The sequence below is a fragment of the Epinephelus lanceolatus genome, chromosome 5 (genome assembly GCF_041903045.1).
Source record: "Epinephelus lanceolatus isolate andai-2023 chromosome 5, ASM4190304v1, whole genome shotgun sequence".
NCBI classification, from domain to species: domain Eukaryota; kingdom Metazoa; phylum Chordata; class Actinopteri; order Perciformes; family Serranidae; genus Epinephelus; species Epinephelus lanceolatus.
In genome coordinates this window covers 37,862,508-37,878,378 of record NC_135738.1, presented here as the reverse complement: position 1 = coordinate 37,878,378, position 15,871 = coordinate 37,862,508, and the positions used below count along the sequence as shown (strand labels likewise).

At 39.8% G+C, this 15,871-nt stretch overlaps 1 protein-coding gene across 1 annotated transcript; it reads left to right on the top strand.

Annotated features, from left to right (window-relative positions):
- Positions 1-1,503: 1,503 nt before the first annotated feature.
- On the top strand, positions 1,504-10,050 carry map1lc3b (microtubule-associated protein 1 light chain 3 beta). The gene is made up of 4 exons (XM_033635899.2): positions 1,504-1,771; positions 5,531-5,586; positions 7,514-7,620; positions 8,178-10,050. Exons 1-4 carry the CDS (start codon positions 1,732-1,734, stop codon positions 8,353-8,355), a joined length of 381 nt encoding a protein of 126 aa, XP_033491790.1. The 5' UTR covers positions 1,504-1,731; the 3' UTR covers positions 8,356-10,050.
- The last annotated feature ends 5,821 nt before the right edge of the window (positions 10,051-15,871 follow it).

The following is a 15,871-nucleotide window of genomic DNA, read 5'->3' as shown; positions in this document are numbered from 1 at the left end:
CTTAAATTAAATATGACAGAGAGAGAGAGAGAGAGAGAGAGAGAGAGAGAGAGAGAGTGAGAGAGGGAGGGGGGCAGATGAGAGGGAGGCGCATGACGTCAGAGGTCAGCTGACAGGTTTGTTTTGCTTGCTCTATCATTTTAATAAATGTTTGACTTAAAATCCATATATTTTCCCAATACACAACATTTTATGGAAAAGGGTTTTGAGTGAGTAGTTAATGCATTCAGATAAAATGGGATCTTTTTACCAGCATGTTTTTGGGCTAGCAGCAATGCTGTAGTGGTAGTTAATGAGGTGGGTGTACAACCAGGTAGATGGGCAGGAAGTGTACTTTCACATTCCAGTGGCTTTTTTATACTGACATGTGAGCAGACTGTAGGTGGCCAGAAAAAAAGGTGGGTATACCCCATATATCTGTGTATACCCTCCACTACACCACTGGCTACTAGGTGCCATAAAATCATGAGTAACACAATTGTGTGCCTCCCTGTCATACTACAAACATTCAGAATGATGAAGTGAGTCCATTTCAGCTACAATAATACAGAATTAACTGTCATTGTTATACACATGCAAGCACACTCACATATGGAACCAAGGAAACAGGCAGCAAAAGAACAGGGAAAACATGGCAGAAAAGTTGGATAGTCATTTCCAATGAATAGCCACGTGTTATATAAATGATATAATAAATGAATAAATTAATGATCTATCTATCTATCTGTCTATCTATCTATCTATCTATCTATCTATCTACCAGTGGCATACAGTAGCTCGGATGAATTTTGCATACAAACAGCTACCGTATATTTTATAGTGTTGTCACTTGATCAAATACAGACTTGATGCTGGACAGCATCACTGCAAATCTGTATATGACAAAAACACACACACACACACACACAAAAAGAATGTATTCATTAAATGGATTTTAAAATAGTTTATGTAAAATGAACATATAACTTTGCTACAGATTTCTACTGACTATTTCACAAGGAAATAAAGAAACATTGACAGAGATGGGTTTGCCTTCTCAAGGGCATTTATAGCAGATAACAGCATTTATATTATTAATGTGTGTTCCTTTTTGAAAACAGGCGTATTTTTTAAGTGGCAATTTTGGATCACTCAAGGGCTCGTTCTCTGCCCTAAAGAGAGCGGGCCCTCCAACCCCTCTCTCTACATGCCCCCCACCCCATGAACCTTAGTGCACCTGCACTGCTTGCACTATATTGTATATATTTACGCCCCTGCAATCTATCTATCTATCTATCTATCTATCAAATGCAATAATCACCTCTTTTCTTACTTTTATTCTTTAAACTGTGGTGCAGAGTGTGTCCTTTTTGTCAAGGGAAACGTCATATTCCTATCATTTAATTCTTAGCTTTATTATCTTAAATTAAATATGACAGAGAGAGAGAGAGAGAGAGAGAGAGTGAGAGAGGGAGGGGGGCAGATGAGAGGGAGGCGCATGACGTCAGAGGTCAGCTGACAGGTTTGTTTTGCTTGCTCGAGCTCGTCCTGATAAAAACACAGCCAGAGAAAGGAAGCAGCGACATCAAACCATCTCTGAACGAGTGTCCCTTATTTTGTATTTTACCAATAAGCTACCAGCACGGACACCACGGATAGTTTTATACATCGTTTATAGCTTTTCTATTTTTGCTCCGACAGAGCCGCTACCTCCGTTTTTATCCACTGCCAACTGGTTGACTTTGACGCAATATGCCTTCAGAAAAAACCTTCAAACAAAGAAGGACATTCGGTAGGTCTAACCACAGCCTGCTTTAACATTTAACGCACAACTCTCCTGTGTTATGTCTTTTAACTAATGTTGCATGTTTGTAGCTGTTGTCCTAATGTTTCTCTGGACTGTGTCAGAGTGAGTTACATCGGTAATGGAGACAGGCCAGGTAGTTGTTAGTTATTATCCCGGTGGAGTATTAGCGTTCATCTTGTCTAGCTAGTTCAGCTTACAGTGTAAATGTATGTTCAACACACAGGGGAGACACTAGACTTCAGTCTACAGCTAATTAGAAAAGCTAACCAGACACAGTCTGTGGTCGTGTCAACTTATCTAAAATAACACAGCAGACATATCCAGACAGTGATAATAATAGGCTAATGTTCTCACTTGTGTGCATACAGGTGTAAATATAGAAGAGAATAGGGCTATTTGCTGCAGGCCTGTCTCACCCCTATGTGTGTATGTGTGTGTGTGTGTGTGTGTGTGTGTGTTTGTTTGCATCAGAGCTGTAGGAGGAAAAACAAAGTGGTGTCGAAACGCAGGGCAGAGAAAGAGAGCTGCAGGATTGGGGGATGGGACACTGTGTAGAGGAGGAGAGGAGTTTTAAAGGGGGAACAGAATCAAATGGGACCTACAAGTGCGGAGTTACATTTGGTTTCTTTATGTGTGAAGGGTAGGCCACAGCCTCGATGCAGATTTTAGTTTCTGTTATGCTTCCGCAGCCGTCATAGCTGAAGGCAAGGCCTGCAGTGGTTTTACAGACACATTGTAACCGAGTTTATCCAACAGCCTTTCTCTGACATTATATACTTTGTGGGGCTTTTTAGTAATTTACGTGAGAGGGTATAAAAAATCCCTGAGTAGCTTACTTCAGTGTAATTCTATGAAACTTAATAACTTGGGTGTGAAGTTGGCCACGGTTGGGTTTTCCTAGGTGTTACATATCTTTAAAGAACAAAGATGGGAACTGTGGCCCTCAGCCCTGGAAATATAATTCCCAGCGTGACTCAAAGTAACCGACTTCCTGTCCGACGTCACGTTATTGGTCCAAATTTGCACAACCAGAGCACGTGAGGGCCAGGCAGCAAAGAGAAACATGTGTCACGTGCGTTGAACTCTGTTTGAGAACGTGCTACTTTAAATTATTTTTCTTCTTTTACTGTAATACTGCGACAGACTAACACAGCTAACTGTTGGTCATGGCTGCTACATGACTATATATATATGTATATTTATGTAGGAGCAGACATGTTGTGTGTGGGCTATTAATAATTAGTGTTCACGTTTTTATTTCAACCTTGAGACACTGCCTTGTGTTTTATCTGGGCCCACGTACGTTTGAGTAAATATACTTTTAATGCATCACATTGTTCATAATATTGTTACTACAGACAACACTGACACTCCATTTCAGAGCATGAAACAGTTCAAGTTGCATATTTGTATAATAGGTCATAAGATGACTCAGGAATCAGCAGGGAATCTTCTAGTCGGGCAGGGCCATACTGACTAACTCCCATATTATGACAGAACAGAAATACATGAAAAAAACCCAACAGGCTTTTAGACCGTCTGCTTCCTATTTTGTTTTGTTTTTTCCTCTTTTATTTGATTGGAAACTCATGAGTCAAAGGCTGTTTGTGGTCTGGTCAGGCCAAGAGAGACCAGTGACACACACACACACACACACTAGCACATACAGAGCTTCCCTGTTCCTGGGCAGTGAGCTCATCCTGATTGAAATGTAATCATGGAACAATGTCCTACATTTCCTCAAGTTTACCACGAAAGTCGCAGCCTCAGAGGGAGATCAGCACTGGTCGGTTGATTGAATTAGATATCCTAACAGTGGGCGTACAAATTGTCTTCTGGGCAAACATTTATTGTGACATGTCACAAGACTGGATATCAGCAACTCAAAGCATCAACTGACTCTGGTGGCTGCCAGGGCCCTGTGTGCTGCCTTTGACAGCTTGGCACTAGAAAATCAGTGCCTAGTTTCATTTTTGCCATTTCTACCAGAGGTAGTTCAAAGTCCAGACACTGATGGAGTTGATCACAAGATGTTGAGGTATCATTCCGTTTTGATCATCATCACACTGTTGTCAATGTTGTCAGTACAAAGTGCAGTAGGCCCAAGGTGTTATCTGTGGCCTTTATTTTGGCCCAGTTAAAATGGGGTTAAACCTCAGAAAGGAGGAGCCTGCTCTGCCACAGGTCATCAATGACTACATGATCCATCCAATCAGCAGCTGTGTTAGTCACCTGATCTTTTGAGTTATCCTTGTGGACGTACCACTTAGTGTTGAGAAGGTGCATCTTCAGCTGAGATTCTTATTGACCAAATGTGGGACCAATTCATTGGTCACAAGACTCAAGTCCTAAGTCACCAAAGGCAAAGCAAGTCGAGTACCAAGTCCTAAACTTTGAGTTCAAAAATCACAAATGCTTTTTAAATTTGAAGTTTGATGTAAGTTTATGTGTCTACATCTGTAATTTTCGACCCACAAGTTATGCACACTGCAGCTCCTTTTTTTGTTGACCACCAAGTAGGTTTTAATTATAATTGAACAATCAGATGGTTCAAAGAAAGTGGATCTGTGGAGCTAGGCGTTGACCTGCTGGAAATTAATAGCATCAGTGTTAGTTAATTCAGGAATTGAAGGGAAATAAATTGATTCGTGACACGCTTTTAAATAACACAGTTTAATCTTTGGGCCTGGGGGAGGACATCAAGTATTTTCAAGTCAAACAGCTGAAGTCAAAGTGAAGTGAGCCTCTGGTGTTAAAGTCCAAGTCAAATTGCACATTATTTTTGATTTTTGTCGAGTCGAGTGAGTGTAAAATCATCAAATTTGTGACTCGAGTCTGACTTGAGTCCTTGTCTTATGACTTGAGTCCACACCTCTATTAGAAACTAAGACAAAGAAAACATCCAGGCACACTTGAACATGATTTTAAATTCTGCAGCCTATACTGAGAGCAGTTAGTAAATATGTAATGTTAACATTATATCAGGAGCTCGAGGAACACCCTTGATATAAATAAACCAAATTTCCATTTTGTAAATGTCACATTCTAACATCATTCTCAACATGCCTGTCTCTTTGTAAGGGATGCAAATTATACACACTTGTGAACACTCACTGGAGTATTAAAATAGGAAATGGAATCATATTTTTTGTATAATAATCTGCTAATCACTGTGGAACAATGTGGTTACAACATGAGTGGATTTTAGGAAAGCCCATTATGTTTTCACTAGAGCGCCTTAGTCCACTAAGCTGTCTGTTAAATAAATGTACCCAGATGTTTCTATGCTTGATATTAAGCTTGGAGAATGTAATCATATTATGATTTTTTTATGAAAATGTTTCAAAGTATATCTGATAAGACATAGCATGAGACCAGTTACAGCTGATATTCTTTATTTAAGATCTCAGTAGAATGATATTATGATTCATAACACATCCAAAGCGGTTGAAGAAGCCGTTATAATAACAAACTGCTGCTCCTCACGTGATCATTAGATACATTAATATCCAGAGGGGGATGTTAAAGACTGTATGCATGGGTGGGGTGGCTGTAAAGTTCTGGTAAAATCTGCTTGTGTGTGTGTATGTTTTTAGATCTTTTTTCCTCTCTGTTCATGAGTTAGTATCTGTGTCTGCTTAGCCTCTGACCTCGTTTGTGTTTTATCAGTAATCTCCCGACCTGCTAATCTCTTTGTCTGGTTGTACATTTCCATTAACCTGAGTCTGTTTTTCTGTCCTGCAGAGCAGAGAGTAGAAGATGTCAGACTGATCCGAGAGCAGCACCCCAACAAGATACCAGTAAGTTCATATGCACCTGCAATAAGCACCAAAGCAGTGAAACCCACTGAGACAACATTGTTCTCACAGCTCTTGAAGGGCAGAAATGTACGAGCATGATGTGCATAACAGCATGCAGGAAGACACAAGTAAAAATGAAACAAATGCACTGCACCGGAAAGCGTTACCACATGTTTCCTGGTTACTCTGAAATGCATGTGAAAGGGTTTTTAATGTCATTTGTTGGCATCAGACACATTTCTGCATATTGGCTTTCTGCTTGTTGGCCTCTGGTTGGAGATTTTATTGCTGCACTTCTGGTCACTATTCTAAATTTTTTAAATGTCTGATTTTTGTGATCAGGCTTTTTTCAACTTACAGTGACCACAGCGGTTGTTTCTAGTTTTTCCAATGAGAAGTGAGTGTGACTGACTAATATGTCAGTTGCCCAGTGACTCCTAGCAACCACCTATAAACAAACACACACCTCTTGTTTCACCTGCGTGTCTTATCAATTTGAGATAGAGTATCACCACAGCTTTCCATCTGCTGCTCCATGTAAGGCTTCTTCTCATCTTAAAAGCACCCCAGTGTGTGTGAGTGTGTTTCCTGTGTACTCTCCTGGGGTTATAAACTGCCATGTCATGGTAAGTGTTGACACCAGAGGCAGATGCGCTGTGTCACTGTAATGCAACTCCATCCAGACGGCCACAGTGGAGCCTGCGGGGGGTGGGGGAGCAGAAGACAGTATGACAGATTGATTATAGCTCTCAGAGCAGGCCCTGCCTCACTGAACAATATACCTGCTTTCAAGCCAGAGGTCAATGCACCTCTAAATTCTTGCTCAGTTCAGATCAGCCATTTAATTTATAATAATTTATTATAATTTATAATTTATATTCTTAATGTTATTTTTAAAAAGGAAAGCTAAAAGGTTACAAATTCAGTTTGGGCTAAAGAAAGACAAATGTATAACACAAAACCTGTGTTATAAACATGAGGTGTAGAGTTGATAGATGTGGGCATTTACCAGTGTTTAGGAAAATGTGCTATTTAGTTGCATTATGGGAAATGTAGGATCCAGTGTTTCTGGAGTTTGACCCATGCTAGGGGCTTAAATCCAGGTCTTTCTGACTCTGCTGCTGCAATTTTGACTGTTGTGTTTCTGCCTCTCGCAAGTTCACTAATTTCTGGAAGTGCAGCACTAAGTTGCCTGAGAGCATGCTAAAGGCAATGTTAGAATGATGTGACTTTTTTTTTTTTTTAGCTTATATGAGTGATCTAGCTCCATAGAATAAAGAGGGACTCATTCACAACATATTTATTATTTATTTTCTTCAAGTTGAGGCTCAAAGTTCTGACAGTAATCTCCACAAGCCATCCTCCTCTATTGATGTACATATTTAAGGTGGCATGAACACACACATTGATTGTTAAGACATTGGGTGGCTCAGATAAGTTATTGAGAGTGTTTTTAATTGTATTAACTCCGGGGCAGGCAGAAGATGCTCTGTGGCAGCCAGCCTCAGCAGATTACTGTTACAGCTGATTCAAGTAATTTACACTGTCAGTGATGAAGTGGTCTGACAGTGCTGTTTTTAAAGGCTTTGGTTATAAGACATCTTAACGTGATTAAATGTCTCATAGCTAAAATAATCAGTCTGGGTTCAGTGAACATGGACTTAAGCTTCACAGTTATAATCCAGTGAGGCAGAGGGCTGTGTTCTTTTTCTTTTTCTTAATGATATCATCTGATATGTGTGACTTCATCCCCCTCTTATATCTCCCTGCTGGACTATCAGTGACTCTGGTCCCAGACCGGTTTAAACTGTCAGGGTATCAGGTCTAAAAACAGCACAAGAAATATTGCCCACATACTGTAGAACTACACGAGAATAGAAGGAGAGACGTCATTGATTGATTATGTGTGTGTGTGTGTCTCCTGTAGGTGATCATTGAGAGGTATAAAGGAGAAAAACAGCTCCCCATCCTGGACAAGACCAAGTTCCTGGTGCCAGACCACGTCAACATGAGTGAACTCATCAAGATTATCAGGTACACCTCCTCTCCTCTCCTCTCCTCTCCTCCCCTCTCTTCTCCTCTCCTCTCCTTTCCTTCCTTTTCCTCTCTTGTCATTGCCTCTCCTTTCCCATCCTTCCTTTTCCTGCCTGTCCTCTAATTTCCTCTCTTGTCCTCTTCTCTCTGTTCTTTTGCTCTCCTTTCCATTCCTTTTCCACTTTTGCCTCTGCCTTTCCTATCCCCTACTTTCTTTTATTTTCCTCATTTCCTCTGCTCTTGTCTTTTCTTCATTCATTTCCTCTCCTTTCCCATTCCCTCATTTCCTTTCCTTCCCTTTCCTTTCATTTCCTTTTCTTTCCTTCCTATTCCCCTCTTGTCATTTCCTTTTCTTTCCTATCCCCTCCGTTATTTTCTCTTCCTCTCCTTTTTGTCTTCCTTCCTTGTCATATTTGTAATTTCTTCTCATTTCCTGTATCCTATTTTCTTTTCCTTTCCTCTCCTTCCCCATCCCCTTCTTTCTTTTCTTGTACTCTCTCTTTCTATCTTTCCTCTCTCCTCCTCCTCACTTTGCCATGTCTCTATCTCTCCACCAGGAGGCGCCTCCAGCTAAACTCCAACCAGGCTTTCTTCCTGCTGGTCAACGGCCACAGCATGGTCTCCGTGTCGGCTGCCATCTCCGAGGTCTATGAACGGGAGCGGGACCAAGATGGCTTCCTCTACATGGTGTACGCCTCCCAGGAGACCTTTGGCGCCGCCACGACAGCCCAGTGAACAGACTTCCCTCCCTATTCCACCTGGCAGGCAATTGGACAGTTGTAGTTTCTAGCCCCCTCCATGTTTCTCGCCACACACACCTTTAGTCTCGACTGTAAGAACTAAAACACAAACTGCTAAATCTAAACACAGCGTACGATAAATTCCCAGGTGTCGATCTCTATATTCTGAGTGCAATGAGAGCGTAGACTGTTTGTGTCCCACCACACTCACCCAGTAGCATAAAGCCACAGGGGTTGTCCAGAAAAGCAGAGTTTAAGTAGAGAAATCCCCAAAATCTGACTATGACTCAGGCCAATGGAGTCTTTTAGTGTGTGTCTCTGCCTCGTTATTGTCCTCTCTGGTGAGTCATGTCCGCTGTCATGGCAACGTACTGCCTGTTGATGGCAGTTATTTTCAGTGTTGTGGTGTCTCCTCGGCTGTATGTATGTTAATGTATATATACATTTCAGGTAGCGATAATACATACAAGTGGTGAGGCTGCACCACTTCTCTATATATACATTAGCCAATGAACAAAGCCAACCTTAATTTTAAGGTTTATTTTAGAGGCAGGCACTATAGAGAGTTAAGGGGTTTCTGGGTTGTTTTTAATGGGGATTTTTTTTTTTTAAATTGCAGTTTAAAGGTGAAACTTGGGGATTTGTTATCTCGATACTTTTGGCAGATAAAAATGCAAAGTTAAGTAGAGAAGATCCTTGTTAATCAATGCGTCTCTGCTGTGTGTCTCATCACATTCCCTCAGTGGTCCTTCTTTGGTGTTTTGATCCCTTCCCTGCCTTGTAGCCTAAAGCGTCTTCACTGTAATGAGGATATGTTGGGGAACTGCTTTTGCTCTTGAAATGGATGATTGTAGTTTGCAAAAAAAAAAAAAAGCGCCTTGGTGTACAGATAATATTGACTCTACAGCTTTGAATATGAAAAGGGGTTCCAATGAGAGTGTAACCAAGTTGACTTTGGATGCACTACAAGGAGCACAGTCTGATTGCATGTGTGAATGGAGGATGGTGTGTCTGTAGATGCTGATGAGGGGAGGGGGTGGCCGTTTTCCTTTTTTATCTCCTTTATCACTTGTATTTATAAAGGTGATGAAGGAGTGAAGGGAAGTCAGAAAAGAGGGTGAAACACAGGCAGGTTGATGAGCATCATGTCTGACTGTCCATCTGTGCTCTGCCTTTGACCTGCAGGGCTGATTTCCCAGAGCTGTCACTATTGTTCAGTTTCAGTTCACTGAAATTCAACAAGCACTTTCACTGTGGGGAACACACACCTGTCCAGTGGGTTTCTAAGGGCTGCACTCAAAAAGAAGAGAAAACATTTTGAATATCCTGTCTGTGCTGTGCTCCTCCTCCTCCTCCTCACCATCTTCTTAACAGATCGAGGTTTAGCTGCTTTTATATCGCAGTATTTTATCATTTTGGTTCTTTTTATTTTACGTGATTTTTATTTCATTGTACGACATGTCTTTACTCTTCGCTGTCTACAGTATGTGAAGTACAAAGGTGACTTATTTTCTGACTTGTGAAAGCCACTGTGTGTTTGTTACAGAGGGGTGGAGCGTTTGTTTCAGTGGTCTTCTCTGCCTGCCCCTCTGTTTCACACACACGTATCCACACACAGCAATATCACACAGCCTCTTATGTATTTATGTTGGTATTTTGTAAACAATAAAAGAAGAAAAAAAAAAGCTCAGCTATGGGGTTCCTGTGTTTTGTCTGAATACTCAAAATGTTACAATAATCTGGCATCATAATGCACAACCTTATCACATGTTGTCAGATGTAGTCTACAGTGGCACCTCCTCAGCTATCACTTCTTACACACACATTTACACCCCAGAGGGCGAAAACTGAGTCACTGAACATGGAGCAGACAGATATCAGAGGCCTTTCATGCAGAAGGGAAGGCATGTTGAACATATACTGTCTGTGTGTGTTTTGTCAGAGGAAGGATGTCACAGCAGAGATATGTTTGTGTGTTATGAGGACAAATATGAAAAACGCTGTGACCTGATAGACAGTGTTGTTGGCTAGTGAGGTTTGTGTTTTTTTTTTCATTTCTAATTTGGCTCCTGGTTTAAATGAATGTTGTCTTGAGATGTTTGTTTTTTCACTGTTTATTTTGCATTACTTTTACAAAAATAAAAGGTACGCACTGTGCATAGGCATAGAGTTTAGGGGGGGGGGCACAGGAGACACATCCCCCCTCAATATTTAGAACATACAAATTCTAATCATTTCATTGTTGCGTCCAAGTGAACGTTTGTCTCAAATTTTAAGAACTTTCCTCAGGGTGTTCTTGAGATATCGCGCTCAGGAGAATGAGACGGATGCAAGGTCACACTGACCTTGACCTTTGACCTCCAAATTCTGATCAATGAGTCTAAGTAAATGTTTGTGCCAAATTTGAAAAAAAAAATCCCTCAAGGTTTTCTTGAGATATTGCGTTCACAATAGTGAGACAGATGAGGCCACATTGACTTTTGACCTTTGGCCTACGACCACCAAAATCTAATCAGTTCATTGCTGAGTCCAAGTGGACGTTTGTGCCAAATTTGAAGAAATTCCCTCAAGGCCTTCTTGAGCCATTGCATTCATGAGTATGGGACGGAGAGATGGACAACCCGAAAACATAAAGCCTCCGTCTATGGCTATTGCTGGCGCGACACAAGATACAGCTAGTAGCACACACATGTCCAGGGGACACAGGGCATTTGTTTTTTGAAATGCTAATTTGCGTTTGTTTCGTTTATTTGTATGTTTTCTTGATTTTCTGTGTTGAGCTCTCAGGGCCACGACTGTAGGGCCATGATCACTTATTTGACTTTGAGGGGGACCATTTTCATTTCATTTGTGACACAAACCTCCAGGTGGGTCTGAGGGGAATCCCCCAGACGAGAAATACTTCAAAACTTTACAGCTAAACAGGTCGTTACAGAGCATTTTTAAATAAAGATCATCAAAGTTTGGATGACTGACGGCCATGTTAGGGAGCCACTATATATTTAAGGGCTGCAAAGGAAAAGTGCACATACAACTAATAACTTTTTTTATGACATACTATGTTGAGACATTTTTAATTAATACTATACTGACTTTTTATGACCTTTTAATAATATACTATGACTTCTTTGTGACATACTATGACTTTTTTAAGATATACTATACCAAGATTTTTTATGACATTTTTATGACACACAACTCTGAAAACTTTATGACTTTTTTGTGTCATACTGAGTTTTTATGACATTTTTATGAAATCCTATACTATGACTTTTTATGACATACTATACTTTGACAATTAAATGACATTTTATGACTTATTATTTTTTGACTTTTTATGACATTTGTATGTTATACTATACTGAATTTGATGACATTTTTATTATTATCATTTTTATTAAGTATTAAACTATGACTTTTTATGAATTTTAATGACACTCATCATTCATTTTTATGACATTACTATGACATACTATAGTATGACTTTTAATAACATCTTTTAGAAACACTCTACTTTGATTTTTCTATGAAATATTATACTATGACTTTTTTATAATACACTGTAGGATGACATTTTTTTATCCTAACACTTTCAAAAGGTGCCATAACAGTACTCCAGCACTTCATAATAATACAATAATACTAAAGTAATAATAATGGTATTTGTAAAGATCAAGAAAAACACAGCTGGAACCAGTGTAACAGTATTACAGAAAATGAGTTTTGAAACCATTTAAAATATTCAGAAATGATGATCAATTGTATTTTTGACAACATGTTCTTGCCTTTTTGAAATGCTCAGCCATTCTTTGAGGTCCTTTGTATTTCTCTTTTGAGGTGTTCCCATTTTATGGCTTTATGTACATTCCTTATGTATGGGTAAAAAAAACAGAAACCCAGAAAACAACGACCGCTTTTTACCTTGTTAACTGGACAGCAAAAATGAAAGGCACATTTAAGGTCTTTCTGTTTTTTCAACACTAAAGATGTGTCCGTATTTTTTAGCATTCTGAAACATCTAATCATACATGTGTAAATATGGGTCTGTTCCACTCTCTGCCCTGTAATTTTCTGTGGATCAGAATGGTAGTTTTTATCCACAACAAAATGAGACCTGTAATCTCAGTGTTGTTCCTCTGGCTAATTTTAACACAAATATTCCAGTCCACTGGTGAAGTTTACAGATTTAGATCAGACTATATAAACGGAACTATTATTGCATATATATTCATGCTGATATTGGCAACATCTAATGACAAGTGTAGATCTGTACCAAACATACCCAGAGAAGTGGAGGGGGGTTGTTGCTATCCAAGCCTTATATGCTAAAAAATAATTATTTGCATTATACAAAGATTTGCTTATTATATGTTGATGGATATATGTGAAAAGTTCACACATTTAAAACTAATGAAAGACAGAATCTGAAAATATTTTATTACTCAAACATGTTTGTCCCTTGAAGTTCAGGTAAAACAAGTATTTAAACACAAAAAGTAATGTAAAAAAGGTGCACACAAATACTTCAAAAGCAGATTTGAACATGCATGCTGGAGCATCCGTTAACCAGGCACTGTTGAGATTCTTACAGCTTCAGACTCCCTTTAACAAAACTGCGACTAAACAGTTACACAAAACCTACAAAAGTGTAACCATATAACAAAAGAAAAAAAAACTCAAAAGAAGGCACTCTTTGGTATGATGTAAGAAGGCCATTTATCTTGTAGTGTGCAACCATTGAAAAAAATGTATGAAGTGTTCTAATGTGGCCATGTTCATAAAAACAGTTGCATTGTTGGAGAACTTAAAATGAGCACAGAGCTGAACAATTGACGACTGGCTTATTTCTAGACATTTACATAACAATACAAAGGCACATTGTTGACTTATTTTAAACAACAGACAGAAGTTGTTCTACATACTGAATGTTCAGTATTCACTATTTTAAATAAACATCCCACGTCCCGTTGCCGTGCCCTCCAGGGACACAGATAGAGTTTCATCTGAAGGACCAGCTGTCCTCGTGTCTGTAAAACTCTGGGTCCTGCCCAGCAACTCACTCACTCACAGCCACAGACTTCAATGCACTGTATAAACACTTTTTAACCTACTGAGCCTCTTTCCCGTTTCAACAGTCCTGAATTGTCTCTTGCATAAAGACTGCACAAAGAGAGTCAGCTCCACCTCACCTGGAGTGACAACAAGTTCAGGATAAACGTCCAGGCTGCTCAACATTCATTCACTTACATCAAAAAAATAAAACATCAAACTGAAATGAAAACAACTGGCACATTTGAAATGTCCAACACTGTAACTGAAGACACAAAGACAGTCTGTACTGACAAAGAAAAAGTTTTTGAAGTGTTTGAAAATATTAAGTGTGCACTGTGATTGTCCTGGTAGAGAGGGACAGTGTTTGGCACTGGAGGCAATTGCTCTCAGGTTGGCTCAGAGGTAGAGAGGCTGCAGATCACCCAAAGGTGATGTGTTCAGCCTCAGGAGGCACTGCTGAACAGGTCTCATGGACATAAGGTGGCCGGTGCAGTGATCCCTCAGCTGCTGAATTCCAGTTTCCAAGTGTGACCTGTCCTCACACACTTCAACAATGACAGTTATGCTGTGTACCAACACAGGGGCTAGATACTGCATTTCCATATTTCTTCACCCAGTACGTACTTCCTGACCCACAGCCATCATATGGTGGACTGAAACTTGTACTGTAATCCTCGGTACCATGGAGCCTGTTTTTTCTCACGTGTCTCTACGCTTCATCAGCCTTTTAATGCCACACCATGGTCATTATCTCTAATAACCTGACATGGAAGCGCCTGAACGCATCATCAGTTTTGGTCTCAGTGGGGGTTAGACCATTTGATCAGGGATGGAGCAGCAGGTTGCATTGGATACACCTTCTTTAGCTGATTCCTTCAGGCGGGTCCAGCCCTTATATCAGGGCTGCTCAGTTCCTTTAAAAGGTGCACTGTGGAGTTTTCTTGTAAACAAGCAAGAGTTGTTTACATGAAGTGTTTCTCATCATAATGCACTGTGTGTATCACTGAGCTTTAACAAACACGCTGAGTGCATTTCCATCCATGTAAAACATTTACAAAGCTGGTTTAAATCCTGCACTGTTTACATCCATGTTTACCATGGACCCGCTCATCAAAACATGACTCCATAGTGCTACAAGTGGTATAAAAACACATCAGGAGACATTTAAAGGGGACCTATTATGCTTTCACGGATTTTGTGTCTCATATATCGTAAAACTTCAATTAATAGCCTGGGCTACTATTTACTTTGGGTCTATATTTGAGACAGGCCTTTCATTCCTTTCACACAAAACTGTTGCTCAGCAAAGATGGGAAATACAGTCGCACTGTTTATCTAAACCAATGTGAATATTACGTGTTTAAAAATTAGGCTTCAGATAATATATCAGTCATGATTCAATTATTTGATGTAGCTCCGGCAGACAGCGCATCAGAAAGGGAGTGTTACAGCACTTGGCATACCAACACAACAACACAACTTGGATTCATTTTTATGAAAAACTCTTTTGATTCCTTTGGTGGACGCTTACGAACTAAAGAAATGTGAATAACTTACAGGGTAATCGAGGGATGGACACTTAATTTGAGGTAGCCAAGAACTCGGTTTTATATATCCAAAGAACTTCTATTTAAAAAAGAGCAGTTTGGCAACCAGACAGGTGTCTAATTGTTTATTTACTACTCTGTTTCCTACAGTTTTTCCATGTCAGGGGCTCCTACTGTATGTCACAGGGCTCACTTATGCTTAAGGTTAGATACATACAGAACGAACGGTTGCGGTGTTATTTAATGCCTCCAGTCCACCGCTGTTTACAACGCTGCCTCTGTTAAAAGGTACTTTATTATGCCTTGAAACTTCTGACTCTGCCCTCTAGTGCCATCTATTGGCTACATATATATATACATACCATCATAAAGGACTCATGGAAGTATGTGGGCTGTGAAGTTTATGTTTGAAACTGATGTATCTATTTTCGTACGCAAAGGGAGTATAAATGAGCCCTTCCGTATATGGTCATCTGCTTCAGGTACGCTACTGCAAGTACAGTACATACCTACACTGCTACATGTAGCTACATGCTAACTTCAGGGATAAGTTAAATGTAATCTTGGGTGCTGATTTTGTAAATTTAAAACTTGAATCATATTCCAGCTGGAACATGTCTGGTTGTGTCTGAGGGCTTTAATCGGTGCTTTTAATAGTAATAAGAGCTGCTATTCTCTGTTACAGTCAATCTACAGCTGCAATGATGGTGCAGAGATGCCAAAATGTGGAAGACCCAGAAACACTGATCAAACAGAGCAGACTGGGCGTTTTTTGGTAGAATGGCTTTAAGAGACAAATGCTAAAACCTAGCCTTCTCTCAAACAAAGGGTGAATACAGGTGTTGCAGCACAGACAGCGTGAGGAAAATCAATTTTTTTGACCATTAAAACAAGTAAACATATTCAAATAGA

What these genes read in the sequence shown, in the direction of transcription:
- map1lc3b (XM_033635899.2), top strand. Translation starts at nt 1,732, where the DNA reads ATGCCTTCAGAAAAAACCTTCAAACAAAGAAGGACATTCG. An exon ending in AGCACCCCAACAAGATACCA is followed by an intron (nt 5,587 to 7,513) that starts GTAAGTTCATAT and finishes TGTCTCCTGTAG; the next exon opens with GTGATCATTGAGAGGTATAA. An exon ending in GAACTCATCAAGATTATCAG is followed by an intron (nt 7,621 to 8,177) that starts GTACACCTCCTC and finishes TCTCTCCACCAG; the next exon opens with GAGGCGCCTCCAGCTAAACT.